At 35.0% G+C, this 24,887-nt stretch overlaps 4 protein-coding genes across 4 annotated transcripts; 1 reads left to right on the top strand and 3 right to left on the bottom strand.

Annotated features, from left to right (window-relative positions):
- Positions 1-478: 478 nt before the first annotated feature.
- LOC116011057 (pentatricopeptide repeat-containing protein At5g66520-like) lies at positions 479-3,821 on the bottom strand. The gene is made up of 2 exons (XM_031250563.1): positions 1,583-3,821; positions 479-629 (listed from the first exon to the last, which is right to left on the bottom strand). The coding sequence occupies exon 1, from the start codon at positions 3,815-3,817 to the stop codon at positions 1,856-1,858; it is 1,962 nt and encodes a 653-aa protein (XP_031106423.1). The 5' UTR covers positions 3,818-3,821; the 3' UTR covers positions 479-629; positions 1,583-1,855.
- Positions 3,822-6,901: 3,080 nt separating this feature from the next.
- LOC116005650 (LIM domain-containing protein WLIM1-like) lies at positions 6,902-9,889 on the bottom strand. The gene is made up of 5 exons (XM_031245898.1): positions 9,656-9,889; positions 8,075-8,171; positions 7,946-7,983; positions 7,738-7,827; positions 6,902-7,411 (listed from the first exon to the last, which is right to left on the bottom strand). The coding sequence occupies exons 1-5, from the start codon at positions 9,791-9,793 to the stop codon at positions 7,205-7,207; spliced, it is 570 nt and encodes a 189-aa protein (XP_031101758.1). The 5' UTR covers positions 9,794-9,889; the 3' UTR covers positions 6,902-7,204.
- Positions 9,890-17,397: 7,508 nt separating this feature from the next.
- Positions 17,398-20,961, bottom strand: LOC116003728 (succinate dehydrogenase subunit 7A, mitochondrial-like). The gene is made up of 4 exons (XM_031243644.1): positions 20,807-20,961; positions 20,623-20,694; positions 18,366-18,468; positions 17,398-17,852 (listed from the first exon to the last, which is right to left on the bottom strand). Exons 1-4 carry the CDS (start codon positions 20,858-20,860, stop codon positions 17,779-17,781), a joined length of 303 nt encoding a protein of 100 aa, XP_031099504.1. The 5' UTR covers positions 20,861-20,961; the 3' UTR covers positions 17,398-17,778.
- A 931-nt stretch (positions 20,962-21,892) lies between these two features.
- On the top strand, positions 21,893-24,887 carry LOC116010224 (uncharacterized protein At5g50100, chloroplastic). The gene is made up of 8 exons (XM_031249537.1): positions 21,893-22,097; positions 22,633-22,772; positions 22,910-23,017; positions 23,516-23,572; positions 23,723-23,788; positions 23,869-23,929; positions 24,509-24,552; positions 24,660-24,887. Exons 1-8 carry the CDS (start codon positions 21,956-21,958, stop codon positions 24,696-24,698), a joined length of 657 nt encoding a protein of 218 aa, XP_031105397.1. The 5' UTR covers positions 21,893-21,955; the 3' UTR covers positions 24,699-24,887.

Raw genomic sequence — 24,887 nt, 5'->3', positions numbered from 1 at the left:
CATATACAAATTGAATCTCTATTGATAAACTTGATCTCCAAGAACATAAAAATCAAATCCCAGATAAACATATTTTACTAGAAATCGAAAAGAGTAAAGTGGTCCTATAAAGTAGAGGAGCTAGGGCAGTAACAGGTACACTTGATGTAGAGGAAACTTACAGCTTGTTTACTACTTGAGGATGGAAGTTGTAATCAATCAAACCCAAATCTGACCATTAATGTAATGGTGGTCCAGCTTCATAAAGCAGGCATATCATCTCTGGTGATGGGAGCTTCATTTAATTCGCACTACTCTATTCAGATAGGTGAAAGAACTTGTAACTAACCAGTAATAATTGCATCTCCACCTAAACTTTCGGAGGCCTCAAACCATTACAATAATGTTTTCATGGTGTAGAAGAATAATTTTAATTGAATAAAAGTTTGTTGCACAACAATCTTCACCAGAAAAAGCGGTTCCTATCCCTCCCATTTGGGCCAATTAAATCTGGCAAGGTCTCAGTGCCTCAGCTGTAAATGTGTTTAATTCAACCAGGTGGTAGACTTTTGGGCCTTATTGCCAAGATTTGGGAATCATTCAGAAGTATTCTGGATGAAACCTACTTGAATTCTTGTCAGCTCCAGATTCTGGCATAGGAAAAAAAAAAAGGAATGAGTTAGGAATTTTCTTTATGAGCTTTTAAGCATGGCAGTATATGTGTAGCTTACAGTATTGCTTTCTTTAATAATTGTATGTAGAGATTTACTCCAGAAGTCAGAGATAAAGGACCATTTTCTTAAGATTCACCATTTCATATAACATTGGGCTACACAAATTTGACTGCTAGGGGCAACCACAATCAAGTTGGTCAGGCTGTTGACTTGCTAACTACAAGGTTACAAGTTCGACTCTCGGGAGTGGCCTATTGGCCTTATTGGTTTGAGCCGGTCAGCTATGGGCAACCTAGGTTGGTTTACCTCCTTGTGATCCTTTGCCGGATAGGGTTACAAGGCGGAATTTACCCAGTTCACACCCTCAGGTTGTGGCTGTGGGTTTCCCTCATCACCCAAAAAATAAAATATCTAAAGATTCATTGATTGAAAGAGAAGGCAGAGAAAAAGGGAAGCACATATGAAACCTACCAACACTCTGTTCATGAACCCTGACAGATCAAGAAGGTTGATCTGATAACATTATAAGTCAAATGAAATGGAGCAAATTTGCTCCTTATTTGATCAAGGTTCTTCCATTTCTATTGACTAGACTAACTCTGGATTTCAACAGAAAGAAAGAAGAAAAACATCTGTTTTTACCAAGAAATTGCTAATTAGTATCTTAAAATCATAAAAAAAAGGAGTGATTCAGCTTTGGAGCCCCAAGGCATCTGGCAATACACAACTATACAGCTATGTTCCTCCTGAACTTTTTAGTTGATAGCTTGTATGGGGTTCTTGAGTATTTTATTCTACTTATTTTTCAAAAGTAACAAGTCATGGCTGGAATTTATATAAGAAATTTAATAGTTGAACGATACACACAACACTGCAAAAGAATATCACCAGAATCATTAAGTTAAGAAGAACTTGACTAATACTAGTACCTGGCAAGAAGCTCAGATAATGCTGAAGTGGAAAGTGAAATGTGCTACAAAAGATGGCATCCACCAAAATTGGAAAATCAGAAATTGTCGTAACAGCTTATATCTGAGTGCAAAGCTTTAACTCCATATTCAATATTGCTTGATTGCATTGTATACAGTTCATTCTAAAAATGCAAAGCTTGAACTACAATACTCTATAGTATCCTGTTAATAACATTGGTCTCGATCATTCTTTATTTGTACCAAATGCTTTCAACACTGCAAAGTAAAAAACTACCAATAGTCATTGCATAAACAATTTCCTCCTCTGAAAGTGTGGAAACGAGAGCGATCTCTCACAATAATTTCTCTTTTATAAACTTTTGAAATGGCCTTCAGAGCAGAATGACAATCCTCACAAGTTCTCAAATTTTTAACAATGCGGATAGTAGTCCCAGACATAGTACTTAGCAGTCCATAAGCAACAGCTAGCTTCTCACTATGCCATGCCACGGCATGCTCCTTCTCCTCTTCAATAAGATCAAATGACACATGCATGGTATTAGCAACATAACCTGCTTCACGAGCCTTGTTCAATACTTCTTTTAATTTTTCCTGAATTTGTAAAATCTGTGGGTGCAACTTTTCAGCAACACGAAACTCATGAACAACACCATTCACCTCAATCCAGCTACAACCAATATCAGGTTGAGTTTTCCTCTCACCCATTGCCTTCCTCAGTTCAATAACTTTCTCCCATCTCCCTAGAGAAGCATACAAATTAGAAAGAAGTACCTCACCTCCACTAGATCCACAAGATCCAAGGCCCTTAATATAGTTTATAATGCTCTCTCCAAGATCAGCATTACGATGAATTCTACATGCACTGAGCAAAGCCCTCCATAAAATAATATCGGGTTCCAGTGGCATGCTTTGGACTACTTCAAATGCCTTCTCCAAGTAACCAGCACGGCCAAGTAAATCAACATAACAGCCATAGTGCTCAATCTTGGGTTCAATCCCCCATGACCTCTCCATATTATAGAAGACTGAGGAACCCTCTTCCACAAGACCTGAATGGCTACAACCATTTAGAACTCCTAAAATTGTCACTTCGTTTGGACTGATTTTTTCATCTAACATCCGATTAAACACAGCGAAGGCATCTTTACCAAGTCCATGAATAGACAGCCCAGATATCATACTCGTAAAGTTGTGAACATCTGGTCTTGTTATTTTATCAAATACTAATTCTGCACAATCTATTCTCCCACATTTTGCATACATATCAACAAGAGCAGTGAATACATTTGAAGTATATGGAATTCCACTTTTGTCAATATAAGTGTGAATCCAATTACCCTGTTCCAAGGCTCCTAGATGAGCACAAGCAGAGAGAGCACAAACAAGAACAGCCTCATTAGGCTTTACCTTATTCTCACTGCCAGACAACATTTCACGAAAACATCTTAGAGCTTCCATGTACCTCCCACTTCCAACAAAACCAGAAACCATTACAGCCCAAGAAACATCATTGCGCACTGGCATTTTACCAAAGGCTTCAAGTGCTTGGCACATCTCTCCATTCTTTGCGTACCCACATACTAAACTAGTCCATGAGAACACATCTCTCTCAGGCATTTCATCAAACACCATGCAAGCGTCATCTGTTCTCTTGAAAATGCCATACATATTAACCAACGAATTGGCCACATACAAATTCGTCGCATACCCAATTTTCATCACTAGCCCATGTGCAATTACGCCATGCACCAACGACATTTGGTGGGCACATGATGTGATGAGGAAAGTGAATGTGTACTTATCAGGAATAACCCGAAAGGGGTGGTCTAAAGCTAGCATTTTGCGAAAAATATTGATGGGTTCAGGAGAATTCTGAAGCTTAGAGTATGCTTGGATCATGAGATTCCATATCAAGATTGGCGGTGTGGGCAAAGGGTATTTGTTGAACAAAAGTTTAGCAGAGGAAAGGTCGTGGGCGAAGTGATAGCAGTGGATAAGAGAGTTGGTTAAAGAAGGGTGTGAAGAGAGTGATAAAGTGAGAATTTGGGCATGAATTTGCTTGAGCTGAGATATGGGTGGGCGTTGGATTAGCAGCTGAGAGAGTGATTTTACAGTTGGATGGAAATTTGAGTTTGCATTATCAAGAATGGGAATGGCGGGAATCGAAGTAGATGAAGAAAAGTTGGAAGGTTTAGGGAAAAGTAGGGCTCTGGTTCTTGATAGTCCCCGCATGGGAGTGTGCCAACTGCCTAGCAACTTACAACACAGGAAAGAGCGATGATAAAATATTGGGGAGGGAGCGAGGGGAATGTAAAGAGGTTATGGGGTTGTTTACTTGTTTACCGAGAAATGGAGGACTTTTCACAATAATAGAAAATTGGAGAGGTAGAAAAAAAAGTTTATTGCCGTCCCTCGATTATTGTGAAATTATTAATTTGGTCCTTGATAATTTTTTTTTGTCCAATTAAGTCTTCGACTTTTGAAAATTTAACAATTTTGGTCCTCCGTTTATTTTACTGTTTGATATCCGTTAAATCGTGATCAAACTGGTAATTTTATTACAGTCAAGGGACCATTTCAATCAAAAAATTAATTACCAAAATGGTCCCTTGACTATAACAAAATTACAAATTTGGCCCTGATTTAACGGTTATTTAACACTAAAATAGTTCTGAAATCTGAACTAGAGAAATTGAAAAAAAAAATTAATTTTTTTATTTACTTTATGGGGTTGTAGGCCCGTCAAGATTTTTATTGTTTAGTCCGGCCTAGTCTAATTCATATTTTAATTGGGAAGTTATAAATGTGATATGTATAAGGAAATTAAAGTTAAAAAAAAAAAAGACTTGGATGTTTTTTTAATCTTTTGTATTATAGACTTGTACGGGTTGGACCAAGACTTTTATTCATTTGCCTAGTTCGATTAAAATCATATTTTAACTAATCGGAATAAGATCACTATCCAAAGTAACTCGGCGAATATTGTCAGGTGGATCAATGACTTCAATTTTGACACCACTGGTGGAGGCTCCATGAACAACAATTTATCTGAATGTAAGAATTGGATGATGAAAAACTGGGAGGTGAATTGCTACCACGTGTTGCGAGAACAAAATCAAGTTACCCATTGGCTTGCGATGAATAGTTGAATGGATCCTGAATTGGTATTGTTGCCGGCTTGCCCTCATAGAGAGCTGGATTTGCTTATCCAAAATGATATTGTAGGGGTGCCTTGTGCCCGTGGGGATTGATTTTTGCTTTTTGCTTTCCGGGGCTCCGCCCTTCCATTTATCCAAAATAATAATAATAATAATAACCATACAAATGGTAAGTCAACTTGCTCATTTGACACCACTTAGATGGAACGAAAGAGAATTGAGCATGAGATAAGATTATGAAAAATGACTTTCAAGTAAAAGTCTTGGAAGACATTTTATGCCAAAACCGATTATTCTAGAATGTGTATTCCTTGGTGACTTCATTTTCCAGGACCACTTATAGCCAACCACTATGAAATTAGAAAAATGACTTCCAAAAGTCGTTTCCCAGTTTTCAAACCGTTAATCTCTCAATTCTCAATTATTTGCAATGTAATTATGGATTTAATATCTCAATCATGTGCAATGTATAACTATAGTCCCCAACTTCTAGGTAAAAATAGCAAATTTGGTCCCAAAACTTTAACAAAACCATAATTTAATAGATTAACTTTGTCACTTCACTATAAACTTGGAAACTAAATTTACATTATTAATACTGAAAGTCTAATTTAGAGTCACAACTAAAGAACTAAGGGGGGTGTATTCAATCATGACTTTCATAGAATTTTAAAGACTTTTATAAGCTTTAAAAGTTTGGAGGTATTCAATTCAAACTTTTAGAGAGTATTTAAAAGTCATGCGGTATTCGATCAAGATTTTTAAAGAGTTTTTAAAAGTCATGTGGTATTCAATTAAAACTTTTAAAAAATCTTTAAAAGTCATGTGGTATTCAAAAGGTTATGAATTTGTAAGGACTTTTTAATTTTATAACTTCTGTAGACTTTTATATACTTTTCCTTCTCAAATATAAATAGTTGAAATCCAACCCCCAACCCCAAGATTTCAAAATTTTCTTTCACCGAAGGGTTTTTTTTTTCTCTCTCTCTCTCTATTTAAACTCTATTTTTTTCTCCTTATTTAAAATTTTAACCTTATAAACCTTATACTATACGTATATACCTAAATTCAATAAATTATTTTTTCTTCATTATCCTATATTTTCTACATACCTAAACTTTACCAATTTTTTTCTCTCTCCTAAACTTTACAATCTTCTTCTAAAAATTCAAAATAATATTATTTTTATTTCATTGTTGCTTGTATATTTTGATTTTTTTCTATGAACTTTTTATCCATAACTTCTAAACTTTTTCTCCTAAATACATGAACAGAGTAAATTTTTTTTATCTATCACCGTCAATTTTTACTATATGTTTCATAATATTCAGATGTTTATTCGTAATATATTTTTTCTTTTTTCTTTTTAACAACATGCTATTACGAATAGTGAACTATTGTTCGCAATAGCAATTTGAGGCTACAAAGAGAAGCACCTTGTTGTTGTTAGTAGTACCATATTGTTATTGCAAATAATAGCTCTTTGCTTGATACCTAGCAGTATATCAAATATAATTTTTATATATATTATTAATTTTTTAATTTTATGCAACTAGTAATTATATTTTTTTAAATATTAATTTCTCAAGAAAAAGTAATTATATTTTTAAATATTTTATTTGAACAATTCTATAACTATAAATTTTAGTGTTTAATATTGTTATGAATTACTTATGAAAGTTTGTAAGGATGTATTCAATTTAGAATTTTAATGATTTTTGTAGACTTTTAAAAATAAAAAAGTTGATAAAAGTTTATGCAAGTTTTTTATACAGACTTTTATAGAGTTTTACAAAGTTTTAAAAAGTTTTGAACGACTCTATGAAAATCAATAAAAGTTTATTAAAATCTATCATTTTAAAAGTTTTTAAAAATCTACAAAAGTCATGATTGAATACACCCCTAAATGTGTTATTTTATAGTAATCATTACTTTTAACATTCAACATTATAAGGGAATTCCCTTATGCTTTTAATTCATATTTTGTTTTTATATTCTATTTACTCTCTATGTTTATTTGCATGTCTTCTTCACTAATAACTTTTAATATGAACTTAAATTGTAAATATCTTAGATGAAGTCTCACTTTTCCAATAGGAGAAACAAAATTAATGAGGGTTGACTATGGCTAAAGGGGAAAAAATAAAAGAAGAAAGAATGACAACAAGAATCAATCACACAAGACTCATTCATTATAAAAATATCACATAAAATTTTTCTGGCACACATAAGGGCAAAAACAGCAATGCCCATATGAAATGATTTAAAGAAAAGACTTAAAAAAACCACTGTCAAGGATTGATTCAGCAACAAAATGGAATTCTTACAGAAAAACTCTCTCAAGTGTTACCACTTGAAAATGCATTGAGGAATGCTGACATGTATGTTTAGACTTCATCATGGAAACTGATCTCAAACCATGATATATCGAAGGAACATATATAAACGTTAAGCGATCAGATCAGGCCTTGCCATTCTCAGTCACCTCCTTGGATTTCTCGCTCGTATCCAACTGGCTGAAGTTTCCCTTTTCCTTAAACAGCTGAGTGTGGTGGTGCCTGCAATACAGCTTATGCTCGTGTGCTACATAATTTGATGGACTGATCACACAGCCCCCGTAACTGCACTTGAAGCAAGGCCTGTGGTATGATGTTCCATCAACCGCTACCTATAGAAACAACATCCAATGTGGATTAGGATCTTCGATTGAAATCGGTTCATGTACCTATACATTTGTGCTCCATTTTGCACACACAAGAATCAGGTAGGAAAGGGGTAACCTTACCCCAGCCAAGATGGCTAAGGATATAGACTTGTAATCACAAGATCACGAGTTTGAATCCCAGCCTTCTTGGTTTGAGCCAGTTAGCAGTCAGCTAACTGGTTTAGCTCCTTGTGATCCTTTGCCGGCTAGGGTCACAATGCGGGGTTTGCCCCACACCGTCAGGTAGTGGCTGCGGGTTTCCAGCTTAATAACATTTAGCAATATCTTACCTTTTCAATGGGGTAAACTGTTTTCTTGCAAGCAACACATTTATCTTGAGTTCCCGCAAACATGCTTGAAACTTTGCTGCTTGTGTGTCCCTGTCCGATTTAGCTCATGATTAGTACTATCAGAAATTTGATCAAAACAACACAACAAATTGTGCAAAAAACAAAAATATCGCTGTGCCTTAACCATCTAGAAACTAGATGTTAGTACCTGATCTGCAGCTCTTTCCCTCACTGTCTTTGGAGCCCCTGCACAAGGTGGTGAAAGGGATAGAGAATAAGCTTCGAGGTACAAACAAGACTTATTATAGGTGAAATGGAACTCGATAATTGCTTTTACCTTCAAAACTCTTATCCAAGCTACCAGTCATTTTGAAAAGTTGATCAAAGTGCGGTTTGCAATATAAAACTCCTTCGAAGGAGTTGTAATTGCTGAGCTGCAAAGAATAAGACCAGCAAACAAATATCTAAGAAATTGCTAAGCTGCTAAGAAGAAACTTTTTTTTTTTAAATAAAGCTTATTTGATCAGATTAAACAATCTACAATTTGATTATTAAGCTTATTTGATCATATTTTGGATGGAGATCATTAAATCCCGCGATTGACTGACAATGAGTTTGGACAGGTAATATCCAACTCAAAGGAAGAAAATGCTAACGATAGACACACCATGTGTGCGATTGCAGCAGGCACGAGTCGACAAATAGCATTACTAGCGTAGTAGGTGCAACATGAAGGGGAAGCAAGCGATTTTAATGCAAAGACACCAGAAACAATCAAGCCAATTAAATCTGACGAGTCCAAAGCTTAAAGGCCCCACGATCACAACAGCAGAGATAAGTTATGTACAAAAGAAGGTCCATGTGGTGGAAAATAATCTGTCAGAGAAATGAATTGGCAGTATACAAGCTTCAATTATAACAGCACAAATTCTTCACTTTACCCTTTTTTTCTCTCTGTTTTTCTTTTCTTTCTTTTTTGGCTACCAACAAAAGTTAGCTATAATGCGTGCATCTATCAAACACATAAAACAATAAAAATATTTCTATTTGTGTGCTTCATATTGCCATACTAGACACAAACTGGGAAACCACAGAAATACATTAGCCCTAATTTACTCAGAAGCATCCCTACATGGCAACATTATCTATATGAATTTCTAAACTATAATGAAGATTTAAGACAAAAATTCATGAGATGTTCAAGGGAAGCCAGCATGTAATAATAGCAAGATTCATGGTTGAAATTTTAACACTTGTACAAAACTGTGTAAATGCTAAATCTTCTTCACTCAATATCTAAATCAATGCAACACCTCGGGAATCGAATTTGGTCATCTACAACTCATACAAAGTGAAGCCAAAGAAAAATGTGACAGCTGGAAAAACAGCAATAGATCCCAGAACAATAAAGTCCAAATGGATTGAGCACAAGGATTAATTACTCAAACAAGGAAGAAACTTCCAGAGACTCAACAGAGAACAACAAAGTCCACTGTTAAATTCCCTTTACATCAAGAAGCTAAGCTCCATTTGAATCAAATCATAAATCCATTCCAATTTCTGATTTTTTTTTTTTTTTACCTTCATTGGGTAAGTTGTGCTTCCTTAGGAAACCCTATTGAATTCCTATGAAAAAAACAATCAAAATAATCCCATATTTTCTTATGATCAGAACCATCAGATTAACTGGAATGAAATAATATCAAATCCTGTGACCCATAACATTCAAAGAACAGCAAAACCAATCTCCCAAACAATCAGATCACTAAAGGAAGAGAGCTAAAACAGTCCAAAAATGGCAAGAAATTCAATTCTTGCTTAAACACACAAATCCAAACACATGTCTGTACAAAGCAACCAAACTAAAACATCACATCCACTGAAAAAGCAACAACAAGAAGTGGGAAATGATGAAAACCTTGAGAGTGCCCTTGCAATGGAAGCATCTGAAGCATGCCTTGTGGTAGACCTTATTGTCTGCTCTGAGCTGATCCACCAAGTATACTGTCTTTTCACAAGCTTTACATTTCTGGGTTGTCCCTGCAAACGTTGCCATCTCTCCTCTCAATCTCTCTCTCTCTCTATCTCTCCTCTCAATCTTTTCTAGTAATCTTTGAATATGTTTGAAAAATGTTTTGATTGTTTTACAGCTAATGAGAAGGGAAGTGCGGGCGTTATATTCACTCTGACAGGTGTGAACGAGGATATGCGGCAACGGTTAGCTTCCAAATGTAGGGGTAATTCGGTAAAACTGGCAGTTAATGATGCTTTATAACATAAGCAATGCTATTATATGAATCTACTTCTTATTCTTATAATAGTTGGTTACAAATTTGTACACACTATTTATTTCTCGAAATATAATTAACATAATTTTCCTTTTTAAAATGTTTTCACTATAATAAGAGTATATTTGTGTTCCGCCAGATGGATATCATCAAATTTACAATGATGTCGTATTTTACAATTATTATATGCACCTAAACTTTTAAAAATAATATAAAACTAAGTATATCAATTTACCAAGGACCTTGTAGTCCAGTGGCATCAAACTCTTCTCTTTATATGGGAGGTGGTGAGTTTGAGCCTCAGTGGGATATGAACGTAGTTATGAATAGATACCGCATTAATGATTTGTAAATAATTTTAAAATATACCCTCGTAACAATAATCTAGTATTCTGTAACCGTAGTTAAAAAGTCTCTTAAGACTTGCTTTTGACGATATAACGAGGATTCGATCCCTACTACGAATGAAATGTGATTCTTGCAGGGCCGTTTTATTATTCTTGTATGTATAAATATGTAATTTACTATTGAATTTCAAAATTAAATTATCTAAATTTATCTCATACTTCTGACTCAGAATTCAGAATATAATTCAAATACTTATAATTTTTTACGAGACAATATTTATTCACCATGGAAGTTCGTAACAACTCATATAGACATACGTTATTAGTCTTTAATGATTAATAGTGAGCTTTGAATTACACGTGTCGGATAGAGAGGGCTTGCGGTATTACAGCCAAAAGTAGAGGGCGGTAAATTGGACAAGGGAGTATTTAGTATTGGGATTCGGAGATATTATTGTCTGCTCCTTTTGCATCTTTAGCCGCTTCTGCAAATCAAATTCACTTTTTTTTTTTTTTAAGTGGTTGATTAATTAGTTTTTTTTAACATCTTAATGTCTCAAAATATTAAAAATTAAAAAAATTTATTCAAAAGTAATTTATTCAATCAACTTTTTTAAAAAGTTATTTTTCATATAATTAATTATCAGCTAATAATTAATTTATCAAATATATTTATACAATAAACTACTGCTATCAACTATTCAAATTTACTAATTCAATCAGCTAACATTTATTTACCAAACACCTCTTCTAAGGTAATCAGTCAAATAAAGTCAATAAACTAAACTAGTCCCATGAGACAAAATTATTCTTTTTGTACTTAAAGTTAAAATGTAATACAAGTTATTATTTCCGTAAATTGAATTCTTATTATTTAATAACGTGATATAATATATAATAACATAATCAGTTAGTGAAAAAATAATGATGATAATGATAATGTAAATACGTACAATGAGTGAAATAACGGTGACAAGTTGAAAAATATATTTATTTAAAAATTGAATATATTAAGTATTATTATTAATTAATTAATTAATTAATTAAAGTAATAAAATAGAAAAGTATGTTTGTCTGTAAAAATGCAGAAAGCATATGTCAAATATAGGTAAAAGGCCAAAACGTAAATTGACCAATAAAGAATGATTTGCTTTTTGTTTTGAATTATTTTTTTGTCATGACATATAAAATAAGCTAAGGGGCCCATATGGGTCTGGATAGTCGCCTAGTCGGTGACTCACGCACCATATACAACTCATCCCTCAATTATTCTTTTCGCATTCAAATTTTATCACTTGTTTTATATATGGATAACAGTATAATACTACTTCCAATTAAACTCTCAATTTTTACAACCTCATTTAAATTTTTAATATAACATTTTGGATCAGTTTTAAATATAATTTGTCATTACTTACAACATCAACGAATAAAAATAAGGGAGTAAAATTTAGATGTATATATATGTGTGTGTATGTAATATGTATGTATGTATGTGATGGATATATTAGAAATGACCCAATATAATAGAGACCCGGGGTTCAGAAGTGCATAACTTGAGGCCCCACAATGATGGGCCTTGACTTAGTCTCGTGGGCCCACTATATGGGCCTCGACTTAGTCTTATGGCCCTCCGCGAATTTAGCCCAATTTGGTTGGGATTTCCTTGTATAAAAGGCCATTGTCTTAGCATTACAAGACACCTTCATCATACCATGTCTAAACAATTATCATCCTAACACGAATTATCAATATAATTTGTTTCCGTGACTTATGGTATTATCATTTTCATATTAGTTGTTAATTAAATCCATCATTGGTGCTTTCGTTGAGAGCTCGACATACAAGCTCGAGCATGCTCCTAAACAACATCTCCAACTAAATCAACCATATATCTATCACACAAAAACCTTTGACGGTACAGTGTTGGGGTTTTGGTGGGGCATTTACATTAGGCATGCTTAATCACAAGCATGCACGCATGTGTTGAGAAATTCTGATTGAAAGAGATCAGATTTCCAACATTGTTGGCTACCTAAATTGTGCTAAATCCAAGGGTTAGCTTCTGTATGTCATGAAAATATTCAAACGGTATCCAGATTAACCTAAGGATCGCTTCTGTGCTCAATCCCATGGTTTGATCATCCAAGCTCTTCGGTCGCACGGAGATTCCGGCACACAAAATGATGCCACCAGATTCGGATCCGAGTACGGTGCATCGGAAGCCGATCGAATTAACTAAAAGCCTCGACTTGATTTCGTATTCAGTTCCGCTCCCGTAGAAGTCGCCGCCGTTCACTCTAACGGCGATCGACCAGGTTTAATCCGGCGGGGAGATTTTTACGCGAAGGAAGAGGATGAATTATGTTACTTCAAACATAGCGTCCACGGCTTCGGCAGAAGGGCGATGAAGCATTGTTATTATTCATATAACCGTCGCCACAACAAGAAGAGGAGCCAACCAGATCGCTCTTCCAAAGTGGCACCGTGAAGATGGCGAGACGCTGCGACGGCGCCCGCGGCGGGGGAGGCAATTAGACTGAGCCAAGGTTCTCCACGGAAGCTCCGGCGTAATCGCAGGCACTAGTTGGAATAAATCAGAATGGCAGCAATGTCTACCATTGTGACAAATACAACTGTGGAGATCGTGCAGTGGTTCTTAACAATGTTATTGGGTCTGTTCATGGGGAACTTGTAATGCCTGTGACAGATTTTTGAGGCAAAGGAGATGATGCGAAGCATTTTTAATGGATCACCGTGATAATTCCCTAGCAGTTTTTAACCTGACTATGAACCCATTTTTGGATAGATTATCATACCCAAAGGGATATAGCAGCAACAAAATACTTCCACCAGAAAGTATATTGAAGATTGATGAATCAGATCGGCAGCGGCGGGGACGTGCATTTGACCGTGAGAATGTCTTATATCCAGGGGAAGATGCGTTAGAAAGAATCGGTGTACATCTGATAGATCTTCTCATCTTGTCACGTAGGAGTTTACTACATTTTATTATTATTATTATTATTGGTTCTCCCTGGTGACGTTGTGAGGTCCGACCTCACCACCGAACTCTAGGCAGAATAATCAATCCATGGTCATGGTCATGCGCGCCGGCCCTGACCTTGGCATTCTCTAGTGGTGGTACAGGGTCTGCCCCCACTCACTACTTAACGGAAAAGTCTATTATTGGCTTATTGCACATAAGGTGGTCCGGCCCCTTGAGTTTCACTTCATAATAAAGTAGCAAATTTCGTTATGTACTCATTTTGCTATTATTCAAGGGAGGGGGAGAGAGACCAAGATTGGTTGATCCTCCAATAGGCTCCGTAGCCGAATTCTCAATAAAAACTCGAAGGCCGACCTCTCGGCGATCACGATTCTTAGCCCACATCATTTAAGCGGCTAATTCCCTAAGGGCGATACGAGGTCCGACCTCGCCTATCGCCGAACGGGCAAGTCTTTAAGTCTATAAGCCAAAGGTTTCAGCTTAAAATGACTAAACTCTCTAGGGGCGATACGAGGTCCGACCTTGACTATTGCCGAATGGAAGAGTCCTTAGACGCAAGGCCAAATGGCCTCGACTTAGGACGACTAAACACCCTAGGGGCGATACGGGGCCCGACCTCGCTATTGCCGAACAGAAGAGTCTCTAGGCGTAAGACGAAATGGTCTCGACTTAGAACAACTTACACCCTAGTGAGGGTACGGTATTTAACCTCCGAGGATTAATCTCGCCTACCATCGAACGGGTGTGCTAAGGGCTGAGGGTTGAGGTACCTTGGTCTAACGCCAACGCGAAAAAGCAAACAATAAGAAAAAGCAAAAGAAAGAAAATACAAACACAAAACAAAAAACAAAAATATATATACAACATTATGCGAGCAAAAATCTAAGCAACCCCGCGTTGCTCGGACGGAGAGGACTTAGATCGCAAGGCTGGTGGTGTAGGCTTAAAAGGTCTGTAAGCAAACAAAGTGCTTTCGTTCAAGTTGACCGGAAGCATTCATCCAAGCATAGCGCCCCGAGTGGCTTCGATTGGGCCGGATGTTTACTCTCTTTCGCTGACGACTTCTCGCAGCTTAGAGAGTGGGGGACTGATGATGGATATTAGAAATGGCCCAATATAATAGAGACCCGGGGTTCGGAAGTGCATAACTCGAGGCCCACAATGATGGGCCTTGACTTAGTCTCGTGAGCCCACTACATGGGCCTCGACTTAGTCTTGTGGCCCTCCGCGAATTTAGCCCAATTTGGTTGGGATTTCCTTGTATAAAAGGCCATTGTCTTAGCATTACAAGACACCTTCATCGTACCCTGTCTAAACAATTATCGTCCTAACACGAATTATCAATATAATTTGTCTCCATGACTTATGGTATTATCATTTTGCTATTACATTTTCATATCAGTTATTCGTTCTTAATTATTGGATTTAATAATTCGGGACACCCCGATTAATTAAATCCATCAGTATGTGTTTGAAAAAATTCAAGTGAAAACAAATCTCTATAAAATAATAATAATAATAATAATAATAATAATAATAATAATGCTAGTTGTCAATTTGTAATGATCAATGACTTGAAAATTAAAAAAAAATAAAATTGGTGACATTTTGAAAAGCATTTTAAAATGTAAAGTGCACACAATGATATATTAAAGTATAAGGGCAACCCAACAATGTTGGTCAGACGATTGATTTGATAACCACAAGGTTACAAGCTCAAATCTTACCTTCAACGGGGAGCGGCGTATTGACCTTCTTAGTTTAAGCTGGTCAATTTCTTGTGATCCTTTAACAATTAAGGTCACAACTCACAAGACGTGATTTACCCAGTGCACACCCGTATAACCCCGTTTTAAGGATACTTTTATATTTCATCGAATTCATTTTTACAGCCACAAATGTTGAGTGTAAATCTATATTTCATTGAGTACACTTTATAAATTTGTTTAGTGCACTTTAGTTGTATATTTTTTTTTTGTAATATTTATCAAAATATCACTATATTTTTCTCATTTGTCGATCCTTGCATGACTTTAATCACTCTTACTCACAAAATAGATCGTAGCATTTTTATATATGATATGTCTTCTCTTTTGTGTGTGTGTATGTTTTTTTTTTAAATCCACATTAACTAATAAAAGAAAAGCCAAATTTTTTCTTTTCTTTTTCAAAAATTAAAAGGTGGCTTTGGAGTTTTAGTGTGGGGGCTCACAACTCACAAGGGAGGCGGAATGGGTCCATTGATGATAACATATTTTTCAACTTTTTTTCCCTATATTTTTACAAATGTAAATGAAGCACATTGCATAATTAAATAAATTTTCAATGAAAAAAATATAAATAAAATTATATAATCAAAATAAATAGTAAACTACTATAGTTCCATAATTGATAATTAAATGATTAATTTGTTTAAAAAATTATATTAATTCGTCATATTTTATTTCAACAAAATATTCTTATAGTATATGAATTAATTAAAGTACTAATCAATCACAATCAATATTCAACAATTAACATTACTCAAATAATCATTTGTAGCTATAAAATAAATTACCTCATTTCGTTAAAACTCAAATGAATTAAAGATTGAGAAAGAAAACATAAAATTGGTTCTTAACTCCTCAAGATATTTTGAGCTAAAATTTTGTACACATCAACACCCTAAAGAATACCAATTATAAAAAAAAAAATTCAATATGATAGGATTATTTTTAAAAAAATTATAGGAAAAAATAGTCAAATAAATTCTCAAACTAATAACAAAAATGCAATTAGACTAATGAATTCAAAAAATAAAAATAAAAATTCAAATGTACTAGCTTTTTCAAATTTAGGAGGCTAATAGTGGCAAATTATTCTATGGACTCCGGTCGCGACAATTCAAATTGTGAACATTTAATTATGAAAATTTAGTATGTAAATTGTGACGGGTCCATGGTATAACTACTGGCTAACTACACTATTGTTACTAGTTTGATTGTTTATTTGACATTTCCACCCAAACTTTTAAAAAATACTTAAGATTGAAGTCTAATTTGCCTTTCAAAAAAAAAAAGTCTAATTTGAAAACTTTATTAGAATAAATTGAAAATAATTGTTTAAATATTAATTTAAATGACGAATATTTATAAACTATTTTTGATTTATTGAAAAATGCTTGTTATTTAAAGCACAAATTAACTTTACCACAATAACTTGTAATCCATGTGAAAAGAATTTAATTTATCTCACGTAATGCCTCATGTTCAAATCTTATACAACAAATGTTGAGAAACTCTTCAAATAGAATTCAACAATAGTTCAATTTTGAAAGGAATTAATGTATTAAAAAATTAAAATTGTCTACGACCAAAACAAGCTTTTTTATTAATTAACTACGAAACAGGATCTTCAAAAGCAATTACCAAATTCGGTTTTACCTATAATTTGTAATGCAATTGAGTGAAATGGTAATATAACCAAGTTCCATTTCAGTATTTCACCATACTTGAGCCTTGTTTGGCAATTACCCCTAGTTGTTAACAATTAGCAATTAGTTGATTGTGTTAACAGTTAATTGTTGGTTGATTGTGTTAATTGGTTTGATCAACGGGTAAAATTATATATTTGAGAGCTTAAATATATAGATAATCTATTGTATCATGAGAAGTTGACGTTTTAATGTTCCTAGCATTCTCGAGAGGAAGGAAATCAGTTTTAAAGAAGTTGTTTATGATAAAGGCTTGAATTTTGTGTGATTATATCTTTGGAAAACATTATTTAGAATTATTATTTCCCTTTACACGACCTCACAAATTAAAGAGCAGCTGATGAGGTATTGACATCTAGTTCCTAGATGGTTAAGCTAGGCACAGAATTTATAGTTTTGTTTTGGTCAACTTTCTGCTAAATTGGACGAGCAGCAAAGATTGAAGCATGTTTGCAAGAACTCAACATCAATTGAAAAGGTAAGGTATTGCCAAATCTTATTAAGCTAGACTAGAAAAGTTGGGTTAAGACAAGTGATTCTCACTTTCAAAACCTTTTTAAGTGAAATTAGCTCTTTTCAAATAGTGCCAGAGGCCCGAACCACACTGGGGCTATCAACAGAATACAAAGGCAAAACTCAATCATAAGTATCAGCAAACTATAAAACAAATGGAATCACATTTAGGCTTTTTGGGTTCAAAGAGCCACCCAACCTTATTTCTATTTTCACCTACTTAAAACATGAGTTTCTTAAAAGGAAAAATTGGTGCATCAAGTTCTCAGCTTTGCTATGAGCATACAGCGGGGCCTTAAGCCATGAGTTTCTTGCACTAAATATTCAAACAGCTGTTCCCTTGACTTATTCCCTATACGCTTCAGAGAATGAAGGGATTGCAAATATGCAGAATAGAATCATGAGCCACCACTAGGTGCTTCCACTTGCCTTCTTCCTAGCTTCTTCCCTCATAACGGCTTTCACATAAATTTCATAACAACATCCTGAAAGTATTCAATCAAGAAAACTTGATCAACAAATGCCCGTGAAAGACATTAAGAGTATCAACTATAATCAACAAAAGGTTTTCATAATACAGAGCTGGGCAACTAGTGTCCAAGAACTCATGGAGTACAACTTGTAACAAAATAGCCTCAGAACTTAATGCTCTTTATGTGTAACTAAGAGCAGAAGACCAGACATACTTTCTACTGTTGTGATCATTACACAAATATGTAATGACAAATACGATGGGGATTTCAAGTACATTTTATAGGGTTCATACTTCATAGTAAAGTCATCAGTAAACAACAATCCCAAATCTTGAAGTCAATATATCCAGAGAAAAAAAATATTAGCTGGATAACAAACACTTGTGTGATTTTAGAAGAAAATCATCAGGAAAATATCTTATATCTAATCCTCTAACTTTTACAAACTGATTCAATAGAATTTTAGCCAACAGGAAAATAAAATAAAAAGAAATCAACCAATTAAAGGCAAAGACAATGAAGTACCTGCTACAACAACAACAGTGAGAACATCTCCCACCCTCTTGAGGGTTCGTACACTCTTTGTATTTGATTTAAAGCGTCTCAGTGACGAGTCGTCTGCTAGTAGCTGCCAAATAATAATTTTGATTAATGATTCCAGAACAAATGAGATGAAATTATACAACTCAGCAGAGGAAAATGCTCCTTTTAGACTGTCATCCAATACATGCCTCCAATTGCAGCAGGCAACAATCAATAAATAGCATTACTAGGTGCAATATGAAGGGGAAGCAAACAATTCTAATGCAAAGACTAGAATTGCTCAAGCAAATGAAATCTAAGTGTCCAAACTAAAAGGCCCACAATCACACGTGAGAAATATGTCATGTATAAAAAAAGGATATCAACGCTTTGGATGGATGAACTCCAAAGGCAAATTACTAATACTGAGTTTATCTTTAAAAGAATTAAATAAATGCTTTTCATGAAATGTATGCAAAAATGCTTTTGGTGCTTGCCTATAGATGGAAAACCTCCATGGACAAGGTCATGTCTTTTTAGTGTATAATGCCATTTAACATCCTTCTGCTACCATTCTTATGTTATTTCTAGGTTAACAGAAACTAGAAAAGCATTACCATTCACTCCAGAAATGCATCACTTCTATTTTCATTTCATAACTAAAATTTCAAAGCACTTAGATTTACTAAGTTTCTATGTCAATGAGGTCAATCTCCCTCAACCTATATAGAAGCCTTTAATAACACAAGTTATCCTTGAAAAACAAAGTTATAATGGAGCCAAACTATTCCAAACTTATAGAAAAGGAGTTGTTACTTGGTTTGGGAGGAAATAACTAAAGAAAAGTAAAAAATACGATACATATAGAGTTTTACCAAATTATCCATTCCAGCAAAAGGACTTGATTATTTTATTTAACTTTTTCCAAATTATCAAATACAATGGTAAATCAACCCAGTGATTTATGAAAGACCCTGAACATCTCAAAAGGCTAAGAAGAGGTTGGAGTATAGCATTTGCTGAGTTGCTAACAAATCCTTTTCTAAATTTCTTAACAGGAAAAGCAATGGCACAAATGCATGTGAACGATAACAAGTGCTAATAAAAGAACAGCCCTTGGTACACTTATGTGGAAAAAGCAATGAAAACTATCATAATGATTGAAAGAATGAAAATGGTTTTAATATAAAACAAGAAGCCCACGCTTCATCAATCTACTATTATACACCATCAATTAGATTACAGAATGTTAATTAAATAGAGGACTATACAATCACCTTAATAGAAACAATCATTCATTCTGCATGATACTATCTTGTATATCATGAAAACCAAATGACTAAATTACTTGCATATGTTTATCAATACACAAAACACAAATGGGAGAAGAGAGAGAGAGAGAGAGATTTCCTCCTCCCCCTTCCTTCTCCACTGCCCAAAAAAATCTAGATCTGAAATAAAAATTGAACTAAGCACACTCCCAAGAACTCCCGCTAAGTGGGAAGTGCTTTAAAACTCCACAATTCAGACTAATTCTATAAAGAGACTCATAGTTAGTGAAACTTGACATTCACATTTCCAAAGCATTATCTTACCCAAAATACAGGAACTAGTTATGCTGCAGCATGTAACACATTGCTTCTCAATCTAAACCAACAAATAAGTCTTTAAGAAACTGAAAAAAAAGTTGATTTCATTGTACCTTTGTTCGGGAGAGAAGATTAACTAGTGAAGTATATTCTTACAAGATATAAAATATAAGCAATAAGAAATAGTGAACTATATTCTTACAAGAGATGAACAGAAAAGAAATAAGAACAATTGCTGAAGACTAAACAGAGTTCACCTCCAATCTTTCACTAAAAATCTCTCTTAAGATCCATAAGCTATTCTCAGATTAACTAGCCTAATACTCAAATAAACACAGGCCTTGTTCCATCAACTAGAGCCCGCAGCCAGCTCAACACCTCCACCAAAAAAATTTGTAAAAAAATTAATAAAATAAAATAAAAGGATTAGGGTAAAAGCATCTATTGACCATCCAAGATTCATCTCCAGATCTTTCCTCTGTATTTAAGCAAATAGCATTAAATTTATTAATTAAGATCTGCCATTTATAACATATCAATATATTTAAACTTTAGCTTATGATCTCCAAATTTATGACATGTCAAACAGCTGCTATCAAGAGTAAATCAGATCCTTTTGAAATAACATCATAATCAATGCAAAGTCTGGGAAGAGGGAGGTAGTTACTCACAGCCTTCTCGCGAGCACCAGGTTCGATATGCAATCCACGTCTAGGTGCCACCGATGATGAATCATCAGCCTTCTGCAGTATGATTTTCGTAGAAAGACGAAGAAAATTCACATTCAATCAAAACATCAAAGACTCAGCTACGAGACTAATTGTCTATACGTATACACATACGCAAAGAGAGAACCTGTGAGTAAAGTCGGAGCTGAGAGAGAGCCGATTTGCCGACGGAGAACGCCATCTTTTCCGAACAAACCAAAACCCTTGACAGAAATGATTTTCGTAGAGAGTGTGGCGAGCACAAAGAAAAACTGAAAAAAAAAAAAAAAAAAAGACGAGAAAGAGAGAGTTGAATGTTCACATGTTTTATAAACTCGCCCCAAATTTTCTATACATTTCACTTTAACCCCCGTTGATTTTGGATTCGGTGATCAGCAACGTCGTCGTTTTGAAGAGTTTCAGAAATGTTTTATAAAATCGCCCCAAATATTTATACATTTCACTTTAACCCCCATTGATTTTGGACTAGTTTCGGTCATTAGAGATGTCACTATTTTAAAGAGTTTTACAAATATTTTATGGAAAAATGTTAAATAAGTCATTTTTTTTTTGGTAAATTTACAGCTCCGTCCGTACCCACGTTCGCTCCGGGACGGGAGGCACGGGAGCTGGTCCAGGGGGAATCGTCACTTGTGGGAATTGAACCCGGGTTCTCCGGAAATTCCTCTCGTCACTTGTGGGAATTGAACCCGAGTTCTCCGGAAATTCCTCCCCACAAAGAGAGCTCACTTGCCACTTGAGCTACCCCACTGAGTTATGTTAAATAAGCTAAAAAGTATGTAATCGAACTATCAAACAATAAAAATATGTGCAATTGAAACATTTTTTTCTAATTTCTTTTAACGCAATTTAAGTTAAAAATATTTTAATTTTTATTCTCAACATGTATGGTAGAAAGAAAGACAACTCTTAATACTTACAATATAAGCAATATGACCAAATTCTACTGAGAAAAAATACAAATATATTTCAATTACACATATTTTGCTTATTTGATGGCTCGACGACATATTTTTTAAGTTCAGCACAAAATCAAAAAGTCCAGTCTCCTATTTAACACTTTATCTAATGTTTTATACATTTCACCTTAACCCCATTGGTTTGGGACTAGATTTGGTGAGCAGAAACGTCACCGTTTTGAATCGGTTCACAAACCACAAAAAGCCGAGCCATTTTGATGAAAACGCTGGCGCCACGTAAACATGGAAAAACTAAAGAACATTCTTAGGACTAACGAACGAACAATCGTAAACTGAATCAAACGCAAAAGAAAACAATGGCTCTGAGGTTGGGTGTTGGAAGGCAAGCAGGCGCTCTTCTCTCTGTTACACCAAGAACCAGATTTAGATCTCATGCTGCCCTTGGCTTTGGGTTTCTTCCTCTTCACTCCCCAATCCCAACAATCCATTATCTTCCTGGTACTCTTTTATCCCTCTCATTCTATTAACGTAGCGATATTTATGATTTGTAAATGAACAATTTTCTGTTTTCATATTCTGGGTCTCTTTGTATTTCATCAATGGCCAAACAACTTGTGGACTAAACTCTGAATAGAATGTTTCCTGTTTCTGAAAATCATAAATGGATGCTTGGTAAATAGCTGTTAGTGGATTGGGTCAGTGAGTTTCACTAGTTGATAGCATTAGTTGATTGGTAAATTAGATGTCAGTTTATAGGTAATTATATAGCATTAGTTGATTGGTAAATTAGATGTCAGTTTATAGGTAATTATATACAAAATGATTTTTTCAAAAAACTGATATTTTTGAATTTTAGCGTTTTTGGAACAATAAGCTGTTACAAAAAGCTAATTTATCAAACACTCATATTGGCTGTTTAACCAAGTCAAACAGCTAATAATGGTCGGACAAGTTAAAATTGGCTGATAATCTAACTATGATACCAAAAAGGCCAAAGAGTATTACATTGATGATAGTTGTAATGTAATTTCAGAATCAAGATTTTCAGTTAGGGCTACAAGTGGAACAACTGTGGGTGCTGTGGCTCCCAAGAAGGAGAATGAAGATCAATCTTCAAAGAATTGGAAAATTAAGATGCTCTATGATGGGGAGTGCCCCCTTTGTATGCGTGAGGTCTCTCTCTCTATGTACAATTCCCTGTTTTTCAATTTTGTTTTTCCTTCCTATGTAAATGTTCTGTTCTGTTTCTTGGTTGATTTGTTAGCTGATGGGCGAAACGAAACTCATGTTTCATACGATGGTGTTGTTAGGTTGATATGCTTAGAGAGAGAAACACAAGTTATGGAACAATCAAATTTGTTGATATAAGCTCAGATGAATACCTCCCAGAGGATAATCAAGGCCTTGATTATAAAACAGTATGTTCCTCGCTATATCTGAAAAGTTTCATGGTGTCATAGAAATGAAGTTTCTGAACAATTGAAGCTATATACAAAACTTCATTGCAGTTTAGAAAGTTCCTGCTAAGGACTTATCCAGAATTTTTTATTTTTTATTTTGCATCAGAACATCTTTCAGCTTCACCTGTTTATGCATTGGGCATTGGCATTGCACCAAATTTCATAGCAACAAAATGGGAAAATGGAACTAATCAAAGCTAGTATCTTTAGTATGATTGTAATGTCAAACTCATCACGTTTCAATGACTAGCTAAGAGTAGCATTTTTATTTCTTGTTGCATCTTGTTGAGCAAAAACAATATTTTGCCTAGAAAAGACAAAATTTCCTCGCCCTCAGGCTCCCACACCCGCTCTAACAGGATAGTGGAGGGGAAAATCAGGGTGATTTAGCGGCCCATTAGGTGGGAGGACCAGTGCCTGGTAGCAGAAATGATATTTTGGTACCAACTGTTTCAGGTTATGGGAAGAATACATGCGATTTTATCTGACGGCACTGTTGTTACAGATATTGAGGTATGTCCTTTTAAGATACTCAAGTTCCTTTTCCTACATAACAATTTCGAGATACATGTGAAATTATACGTGAGTTGTTTATACTTGACAGTTACATACCTAAAGTTTCACAATTTAGAATAACGTTCGACACCATTGGCAATGTTTTAGGCATTTAGAAAACTCTATGAAGCAGTTGATTTAGGATGGGTCTACGCAATTACCAAATACGAGCCTGTAAGTCATTACAATGTTTGGTTCGATGTAAGAATGGCTTACTGATTTTCATTGAGATGCTGATTATTGGCATTTGGCAGGTTGCAACCATTGCAGATGCTGTTTATGGCGTTTGGGCTAAATATCGCCTTCAAATTACAGGTCCACCTATACTAGTTTCTTTTCGAATGTCTTAAGCTCCATTAAGTTCATTCCAATGTTTGGACATTGTCTTCAACTTATCACATTAGACTATTAGGTTATGTATCATTGTCTAACATTATTGGATATTTAAAGGAATGATTTTCCTAATTGATCAAATAATTCCTGGATTTGATGCTGGTCTGAAATATGACTGTTCTACATATGCTTCAAGAAACAATATTTTTATCTCGCATAAAGACGGGTAGGCGTGTTTCTATATAGAAGTGCAAGGTTGCAGAATGTGCTAGACACTAGTCAGGCAACTGGGGTCACCTAGCGCCTAGGCGGTGAATAAAATAACAATAATAATAAGATGTACCCACCCTAAACCCTTAAAAAAAACACTTGGCCGAGCCGGGCACCTAGTTAGCCGACTAGTCGGCCGGCTGACTAAAAGGCGCCTTGGGGTGAAATCCCCTCGGCCTAGGGGAGCCTAGCACCTAGTTGACACCTAGGGAGCTACCTAGGCCGATTTTTACAACACTACAGAAGTGTATGCGTTTTGATCTGCATTCACTTAATTATCTCTCATTACAGGTCGACCACCTCTAGAGGAAGTTTTGGAGGCGCGGAGGAAGAAGGTAAGAAAACACAACTGCACTTAAAATTTTCATTGATCATTATGTGTTCTTAGGTACAAAGTAAGTTGCAGAACATAAAAAACCACTGTTCATCTCTATCACAACAGGAGGAACTATGTAAGGACAGCAAGAGCTGCAAGATGTAAACATTTCAGGCATGCTGAACTGCAGAAAATTAAAGTCTTATGTTTTTACCTGCATTTCATGTGTAGAATGTGCCCCAATGTACAAGATACCACGCTTTCTTTTTCTCGGTACCTTTAGCAGAAATTACATGTAATAATGTACATATGGTTACAGACTGAATATTTGAGAAAATATATGATCTTTCTGTG

The sequence above is a fragment of the Ipomoea triloba genome, chromosome 2 (assembly GCF_003576645.1).
Source record: "Ipomoea triloba cultivar NCNSP0323 chromosome 2, ASM357664v1".
NCBI classification, from domain to species: Eukaryota; Viridiplantae; Streptophyta; class Magnoliopsida; order Solanales; family Convolvulaceae; genus Ipomoea; species Ipomoea triloba.
This window is presented reverse-complemented; position numbering and strand designations above follow the sequence as displayed.